The sequence below is a fragment of the Neofelis nebulosa genome, chromosome 5 (assembly GCF_028018385.1).
Source record: "Neofelis nebulosa isolate mNeoNeb1 chromosome 5, mNeoNeb1.pri, whole genome shotgun sequence".
Taxonomy (NCBI): Eukaryota; Metazoa; Chordata; class Mammalia; order Carnivora; family Felidae; genus Neofelis; species Neofelis nebulosa.
In genome coordinates, this window is record NC_080786.1 from 149,236,676 (window position 1) to 149,245,667 (window position 8,992).

Sequence of the window (8,992 nt, forward strand, 5' to 3'; positions counted from 1 at the left end):
CTGCACGGACTGATCAAGTACCGTCCCAGGAGGAAAACCAGGCGTTGTTTCCCACCCCCGCAGTTCAGAGCTCCAGGGAGGGAACATTCACCGTAGATTTTACGTAGCAAGAAATGACCACGGGGCTGAGCGCTGCTAATGGCCAGTCTTCGGGAATGTGGCTAAGAACGCCGAGAGAGAACCATTTGCTGGAGATGACCAGACACGATTCTCCTGCCATCGCGCTCTCAGGCAGGGCCCAAGAGTCCCCAAAAGCAAGGACCTTTGGCCACCCCTCTGGCTCCAGTGAGCGTGGAAGGCTGATCCCGACGATGCAGACCCTCCATTGGTGGGTCACCTTGCTAAAACTAACTGGGAAATTACTAAGATTTCACTTTGGTTCCCTGAAATGAAATCTCAATGTAATATTACTCAAGTTAGAGACTGTAAAATGTAAAAGCCCCTAAGTTCCTTCTCCTGACACCGAGGGCTTTTTCCAATAGCCCTTCTGAGTCTTGATTCGAGGCTCAGGGCTCTCTCTCCCCCACTCACTTAAAAGCAAACTGCCCCTGTTCCTAACCCGGGGCGGCTCAGTGTGACCTGAGTTAGCACAGGAGCTTTGGGGCTGTGTGAGGGCCGGGCCTCCTTCTATTTCCTGTATTTGAGCCGGTCCCTGGGTCCCTTCCCCGTCTCTGCCGTCTGGCCGGTAAGGACAGCTTTGAAGGCAGCCTCACACCGTGCCCCAAATCCAATCTATTGCCCAATGGAATGTTTTCAGATTTCCTGACTCTGCCTTCCTGAGTTTGATAAAATAGGAAACAATAATTGTGTGGAGGGTATTGAAAGCAGAGTGAAGGCAGGAAGATCTTTCATTCTGTTATTCTACAAATATTGCTTCCTTTGCTCATTAGTGGCCCAGAGGAAATGCAGCCAGGGAGCAGCCAACAGCTTCTCACCAGCGGCCGGCGTCTCTGCCACAGGAGCCCGGCGCTGCTCTGCGACAAGGGCGTGTGACTCACACACATCGCATGATTCAACTTCACTAAAATTTCCTCGGCTGCCAGTAAAGAAGCATTTGCAAACCCTCTAATTTGAAGCTTTGAATCGGTTAATGACTTGCTTTCTTCCCCTTCTCCTGAAATCCTCCCCCACCACCCTCCACACACACACACACACACACACACACACACACACACACGCACACACACAGCTTTGTCAAGTTTTTACATTTCACGGACCCGGAAACATAGAGGCCCTGTGACATTCACAATAGCATTTGTTGTGACAAAGTGGCTGGCAGCCTTCTGCATTCCCCTGCTCATTTGGCTGTATGAACAAATAATGAGTCACAGATCCTATTTGGGTGCGCGCGAGAGTTTGTAGCCAGAAAATTAATTATCCCCCCGGCCGATCCCACTCCGTCCCCGCTCTGCCAAACCATCAAGCCGCATTTTGCAGGCGTCGGTCAGAGTGCGAGCCCCGACACACTGCTCTGCCTTCGCGACATTTTTAGGTTCTTATTATTTCTGTTTGTTGAAGCACGGCCCTCTTTTCCCACCAGCGCCGCGCAAAACGCACACGCGCACGCGTACTCACACACCCAGAGCCCTGGCCCCGGCGCAGCTTTGCACATTTCGCGAGGCTGCCTGCGAAACTGCAGCCAGCGTTTCCGCACGGGCCGTTCCAATTAGGAAGCGCACCGTCTAATGACCCGGGCCGCGACACGACTCTAGACTTAGGAAACGGTTTCATTGCTCTTTGCGAAGAGGGAGACAGAGATCTCTCCGTAGGCGACAACTTGCATTTCCACCTGCCCCCCCCCCCCCAACCCCCCACGAAGGACGCCGGCTGCCGCTTTGCACTGAGGCCACGAGGAGCGTGGCCCCATCCTGGTGGTTCTAACACAGACAGATCCGCCCGGCTCTCGAGCTCTCTCCCTTGAGGGGACAGCAGAGCTACCACTTTGCCCCCGAAGTCCCAGGCTGGTCTCACGTGTGCCTGCCAGCCTGCCTCCGCCTCTGCCCCACGCTGGCACCAGCCCTCCCGGCCAGCTGTGCAGGTGCCCGCTACCCCCCCCCCCCCCCCCGCCCCACTCTCCCCCCCCACCCCCCCTCCCCGGGGCGGGCCGAGTTCAGGACGCTCCGCCACCGTCATTGCAGGCAAGGGGGCAGAAAAGCAAACCCAGACGGCTTCTTGCGAGCTTTATCATCTCTAGGACTTTAATCAGGAACAGCCCAACTTACTTGCACTTGACAAAGTTCTCACACACCGACTGAACACTTCAACAGCTTAGCTAAGTATTTATTAAAACATTTCTGAAGAGCTGCCATCTGATGAATAAGTAATCCAATAGCCTTGTAATCATACGCCTGAGTTTGAATTCCTTCCACCAAACCGACAGGGAATCGACGGGAGCTACGCGCCCCGAGTTACGACAAGCTGCCATTTCGTTATCTGCAAAGCCGAGCCAAAGAAGGTATCGAAAGACCAGAGCGTACTCACCTCTCATGAAGCACTGTGGGTATGAAGGAAATGACTCAAATATGCTGTCTGAAGCCATCGCTTCCTCCTGAAAATGCACCCTCTTCTGAAGGCGGGGGATTCAATGATTTCTTTCACCTTTGGAGGGAAAACCAAAGAAAGGTCACTGTCTTAACCTCACCCCCCCGAACGTGGCTCCCTGCCTTTCTTTCTTTGTTTTTTTTTTTGTTTTGTTTTTTGTTTTTTGGTTTTTCCTCCCCATACCTCTGGGGCTCCCTGAGCCCTGCGAAACATGTACCTTGGCGAAAACAAAATATTCAAATTGTTCAAGATTTGAAAAAAAAAAAAAAAAAAAAAGAAGCGGCGTCTTGGCTGTGGGTTGGTGATGTTCACCACTCTGTGAAACCCTGTGGTTTGCCGTCAGTGTGATTCGTCCTGCTCGCTGACCACTATGCCGGGCGCAGACTTCTGAGACTACCAGCCTACCCAACTTGTGGTTCTGTGGTTGTTTATGGGGCCCAAAGAAGTTTTCACACAACCCAAATTACAAATTTAACTGTTCCCCTTTCCACAGCCTGTCTTAATTGGTTCTTGCCAATCATGTGACTTAAGTGATGTCAAATTTCTTTTTTTTTCTTTCTTCTTTTTTTTTTTTTTTTTTTTTACTTTCTGAGCAGTGCCCTTCCTTCCCCACCCCCCCACCCCCCACCTGCCTTCCCTGAGGCTGTTCAAGAAAAGAGCCGAGTAGAGTCTGCAAGAGAGGGACCGTAGAGAAAAGTGACTCAGTCTCTTATTATATCAATGGTCTTTGCTGATGGAGGACAACTTGGGTCTTGCTGTTGTTATTTGTGGTTTTGGGAGCCACTGATTATTTTGATAACAGTTTCATTGCCGCTTATTCAATAGTAATTCAACCTTGGCATCAGGCTCAGGCAGGATGTGGAGCCCATCACTTAAGACACTGGGCATCAGCTCAGGACAATCCAGCACTTGGTAAAGACCAGGGCAGCGTAAGTGAAAGTACGAAAGGAAAAACAAAATAAAAGGAAATGTTTTGCGGAGAGCTTGATCCCTTGAAAGGGTCTAGCCACTCGCTGGTATTGTAAAGCTTAAAAAAAAAATCGAAAAAAAGGGGGGGAGGGAAGCATTTGAGTTTTGTGACCAACAGGTCGTTTCAATAAAAGCAAAATTATGTGGTTTTACTCCTCCTAAACGAACATCTTTTCGGTACAGGGATGAAATCAGGGTTCTCTCTGACACACACACTCAAATTAGGAATCTACCGGAAAACAAAGAAAGGAGAGACCCTGCACCTTGAGCCCAAGGGGAAGGCTAACCTGCACCCGTTTGTTTTTCATTTTCACCTGTGGAAGTTCACTGCGTTGCCTTTCTCTGGTTCTGTTGGCATCGATAGGCTAACTCAGACCTGGAGGCAAAACGCAGGTTAGCCCGACGGGAGCTACACTCCTCAGCAAGCCCCTTCTCACGGGGACTGAGCGAAGCAGATCGTAGCGCTCACCCTCCACCCCGGGAAGAAGTCACCTGCGTGGAGGTGCTACACACAGGGTACTTTTGCACGTGGGCAACCCATTCCGGGCACACGTAATAATTTCTCTCTCCTGCTCGTTGCCTTTAAGTGCTGACAAAAAAAAAAAACAAAACAAAAAACGCCGTGTTTCTTGAAGTCCCAAGGTAAAGGGAGACTCTCTTCCCCTAATTTATTTCTGTTAACTTCACTCTGCTCCGCATATGAGCCTTCACGGCACCCTGTACACACCACGTTTCGACTCACATGGTCAAGAGCGGTCGAGATGACGGGTCCAAGTTGCCAACCCTGGATTCCAAGCTGCACGGGCACAAGCAGCGAAGGGGCTTCAGGAAGCCCGTAGAACCTGAATAACCCCTCGGTGTTTTCCTCATCTGCTCAGTTTCGCTCCTACCCACCGTGATCATGTGCTCGCGGGCAAATGGCGCAGGTCTCTTTAAAGGAAAGGACATGATTTTTACTTACTCCTGTTTTGACTAGTGCAGGAATTGAAACTCAAGAGACTGCTTTCTCCCACACTTGTGTGAAGTTAGCTTCCCGAAGGTTGACACCTTATTAATATTTAAAAGAATAATAAGGTAGGTATTTCTTTTATGATGTTTATTAATATCCACGCCCGATGCACGTTTCCTGTTGCTTCTCAATGCAAATCCCTTGCGAAGGTAATTAAGACCGTGTTCCTGTGCTCGCTGCTAAACCTACGTGTGGGTGTGAGCCCACATCAGGCTCTTTTCTCTCTTCTGTATGTAATATTCCCTGGAAGGGTCGTAAGAGCTGAAGGCCGTAACACGCAGCTGTCACTTCCGAGCTGGCTCAGACTTATTAATGACTTAGCAATTCAAGTGGCGACGCAGATAAATTCTGATACTTCATTCTAGAAACTCCCCAGATGCTTTCAGCCTTAGGTGTCCAGATGCTTGAAGGGAAGCAGCCCTGGATGGGTCAGCTAACTGCCCGCATTCTTGGCTTTTCTCTGCGCGCCTCGCCAGAGCCGAACATGTATCCTGCCCAGCAGAGTCTTCCTAGGACAGGTCAAGGTTAAAGAGGACTTGTCAGGCTGGGGTTTGTGTTTGCTGAGGCCTCACCTTAACGCTGCGATCATCTGTAATCGCCGGGGCCGGAGTTTCAACGGGGCACCAGGGGGCAGAGTTGAAGGCCAGTGCGCCGGGCTGCTGGCGTTGCCTCCCTCCGGGTTATCTGCCATAACGGCCGCAGCAGGACCTCAGAGCTTGGTGAGGCAACAGTCAGAGTTTTTCTGGGCCTCCTCCCAGTCCTGACAATAAGTGAGGACCCAGCCAGCCGCTGGTGAACTTGGCCTTACCACTTCCCCGGGAGCCCAAGACGAAAAGACACATATGTCATCAGTGAGCCCCCTGGAGGAATACTCAAGCCTATCTTTGCTAGAACTGTTGAGGATTCTTTAAGTTTGTGCATTAACCCACACCCTGTGACCTACTTCCTGCGAGTGACTCAGACCTTGGGCTGCTCGCTTGGGAATTGTACCCAAGCGGCTACAACCGACTGTGGCTTTGCCAAGTAATTGGATGGCAGTTTTCATCCTCACTCAAATTGGCTACGGCTTCTACATGCCACTGTTGGGGGGAGGAATATGCTCAGGTGTCATTTTTAATGGTTCCATAAAAAAACCACCAAAGGTGGAAAGATGCATGGTTGCATAACCCTGTAATTAACGTATAAACTTCTATGTGCAACCCAACCCAAACCTGCCCTTGGCAAACCCAGAAGTTCAGAATAAGCTGGAGGCCCTGTTGTTGCAGATCTTTCCAGGCCCCTCACGACGGCGTCCACGGTGGGGCACGGCCATCTCACGCCTGAGTCTCTCCTTCTTCCCAGTAAAAGTAGAATTCGAATGGGAGCCCCCACAAGACTTTACTGTACAGCCAGATAAGAGTTTCAGTATTCACACCCTTACCTTCCCTGGATGGAGATACATTGCTCTGTGGAGAAATGGGACCTAAAGAAAAAAAAAGAAAACAGGCAGGCATTGAAACCCATCAATGAATCCTGTCAACCCATCCAACGAAAGCTGTCTAATGACATGAAAGGCTGTTTAATGACCATTGTTTGAAATCTAAGAGTTTCAACTGCTTCACTACTCGAAAGGTGGCCTGTGGGTCAGCAGCAGTGACATCACCCCGGAACTCGCGAGGGATCAGAATCTTGGGCTCTGTCCCAGACCTACGTTTTTAGAGTCTGCAGGTTTGCAGCGCTCCAGGTGAAATCTGCACACATCAAAGCTGGAGAGGCGTGGCTCCGAGAAAGCCCTTGCATAGGTAGGGATTTGGTAAAGGATACGCTATGATGATTTTCTACAGTCTTTGTGATCTCCGTTTTCCTTAGAGCTTTCTGAAAAGTCGACCTTTTCTACCTTGCTGCCTTGGCACAAGTTTTTAAACTCTGGATGTTTCTAGACAGCAGAAACCCGCAAGAGGTGCGGCTCCCGTCCTCCGAGATAGAGCTTTCTCGGATGGTCACTCAGACTCTCCTCGCACGTGCTGGGTTTGGGTCAAGTTTACAGTTTGAGGTTTGACACACAAGGTGGGGAGGCTCCCGTGTGCTCCGTCTCCCAAGCTGGTGACCACATGTATATAAACAGAAGGCTTCTTTTCCTCCAGGGGCATCGGACTCTCAGTTTTTACCTAGTTTGCATTTTGGAAACACATCAATCCTGTGAGTTCTTCCAGACGCACACCACGTGTTCATGTGGTAGCATTGCAGGTGGCCGCCGGTGTCCTGCCGTGAGCCGTCCTCCCCGTGGGATACCTGCCTCTGCTCTCCAGCCTTGGCCTTGCAGATGTCACATCCTATGCTTTGTTCCAAAACGAGGGACCCGGCCTTACACCGTCGCCACCTGGCTCGGCCAAACCAGAGCCCAGAGGACCCGTTTACGCAGGAGTCCAAGAGGTTGGCTACCTCTTTCCAATGCATCTGGATCCTTTCAGGCCTGCCCTGGGCCAGGAATCTTGTTTGGAATAGTTTCTCTTTCCAGAATGTTGGCTCTTCAGCTTCTGGTGCCATTTGTCACCAGGAGGGTAAAACTGGAAAACTTAAACAAACCCTCTTTGAATGTTAGAAATGTTTAGCATTCGAAGTTTGGTCAAACGATGGAAAACATTCCGAGTTGGTACTGAACTTTCCATCCAGTTCCTCCAACCTTGAGGCTAATTTTAGCATGAGATCCAGGCAGGGAAAGCTAAAGGAAACGAAGCAACTAAAAATACTCTGCGTTGGAGAAGCCGGAATTTACGGTGGTTAGATAGTGTAAAATTCAATAATTCAGCTTAGGTGGCAAATAATGAGCGTCCCCACTGTGATCAAAGCACCTGGCTTTAGGAACTTTGGACTTTTATTGTAATTGCTACCCATTTCCCTGGTAGTAGGCAAATTAACAAACTTTCACAAGATTCCTTACCAACTGACGCACAATAGTGCCCTTTTCACGGGGGTGCTGTGAGAATCAGTACTTTTTGGACTATGCAAAGCGCTGTTGAATGGAATTAAAAAGCGACTTGTGGTTGATCCTTCAATATGGAAGCCTGTAGTATGTGAATTTTAACACTAGGACTCGCCAGGTATCACAAACATATGGCACCAGGTCCCTAAATTAGAGGTGTGGATAAGAGCAAGTGAAAAATAGCCTCGGCAGTCGATCCTGGAGAAGTCCTCAGTGTTCATCGCTTAAGTTTTGAATTCGATGTTCTTTGGGAAGAATATTATTCAGCCCTACCGACGCAGGCTGCAAATACTTACTGAACCTCAAAATGTCAAAATTAAAAAAAAAAATGTACCGAGAAAACAAAATACCGCGCTTAAAATTGGGCGGTGTGCATTTTAATTCCCTCCTGTTTCAATTCCCTTGCTCGCCTTTGCCAGTTCAGCAGCTGGCTGGGTTTCTGGGTGAAGAGCGGGAAGGAAGATCCTGCCTGCGTTCTGGCTCTGATTCCACGTTCTCAAGTTTTCAGTTTATTCAAAGCAGAGAGAAGAAACCAGGATATCACCACGTGCCACACGACTGCAACCGCACTAAGGCTATCAGAACACAGTCCCTCAGCCTCTGGGGCCAGTCATGTCACATCCTCACGGGGACTCGGAGTGTATTCGTGACTCATATACACATGCGTTCACTTGCCGATCCTGTTTATTTCCCACACAGGACTTATATCTGAGATGGTATTGTTTCCAGGATAAGAAAATTTGTTTTAACTTAAATTTCAGGTAGACAACATACGAGGCGATGTTGGTTTCAGGAGTAGAATTCAGTGATTCATCACTTCCATAGAACACATCCCAACAAGTGCCTTCCTTAGTACGTGTCGTCATCTAGCCCATCCCCCACTCACCTCCCTTCAGCACCCCCCAGTTTGTTCTCGATTATTAAGAGTCTCTGGCAGGGGCGCCTGGGTGGCTCAGTCGGTTAAGCGGCCGACCTTGGCTCAGGTCACGAACTCGCAGTCTGTGAGTTCGAGCCCCGTGTCGGGCTCCGTGCTGACAGCTCAGAGCCTGGAGCCTGCTTGGGATTCTGTGTTTCTCCCTTTCGCTGCCCCTCCCCCACTCAAGCACACGCTCTCGCTCTCAGAAATAAACATTAAAAAAAGTTCAAAAAATTGAGAATAATAAAAAAAGCGTCTCTCGTGGTTTATTGCTTTCCTTTCTCTTTCCCTCTACCCCTTTCCCATACGTTCATCTGTTTTGTTTCTTAAATTCCACAAATGAGTGAAAGCATATGGTATTTGTCTTTCTTGGGTTTATTTTGCTTGACATACTACATTCCAGCTCTATCCATGCCACTGCATATGGCAAGATTTCATTCTTTTTGATGGCTGAGTAATATTCCACTATATTATATGTATACTGGGACTCAGGGGCCGCCTCAAACACACAGTGGTTGTTCAGCGGATGTTGAGGGTTTCAGAAAATCAATGCCGTGAATGTCAACAGGCCTGAAATTGTAGCCGAACAGTCCGG

General features: G+C 49.3%; 1 protein-coding gene across 6 annotated transcripts in view; it reads right to left on the reverse strand.

Moving 5' to 3' along the window:
- The window catches only part of RUNX1 (RUNX family transcription factor 1), a 259,589-nt gene extending 254,309 nt beyond the window's left edge, over positions 1–5,280 (reverse strand). The window contains exons 1-2 of one of the 6 annotated variants that reach the window (XM_058731931.1): positions 5,092–5,280; positions 2,482–2,598 (exon numbers count right to left, since the gene is read on the reverse strand). In XM_058731931.1, coding sequence (XP_058587914.1) covers positions 2,482–2,539 — 58 coding nt within the window. In that variant the 5' untranslated portion in view covers positions 2,540–2,598; positions 5,092–5,280. Of the gene's footprint in view, positions 1–2,481; positions 2,599–2,724; positions 2,997–4,252; positions 4,379–5,091 lie in introns of those variants that run through there. The other 5 variants (XM_058731932.1, XM_058731934.1, XM_058731929.1 and 2 more) reach the window with 5 other exon arrangements.
- Positions 5,281–8,992: the final 3,712 nt, after the last annotated feature.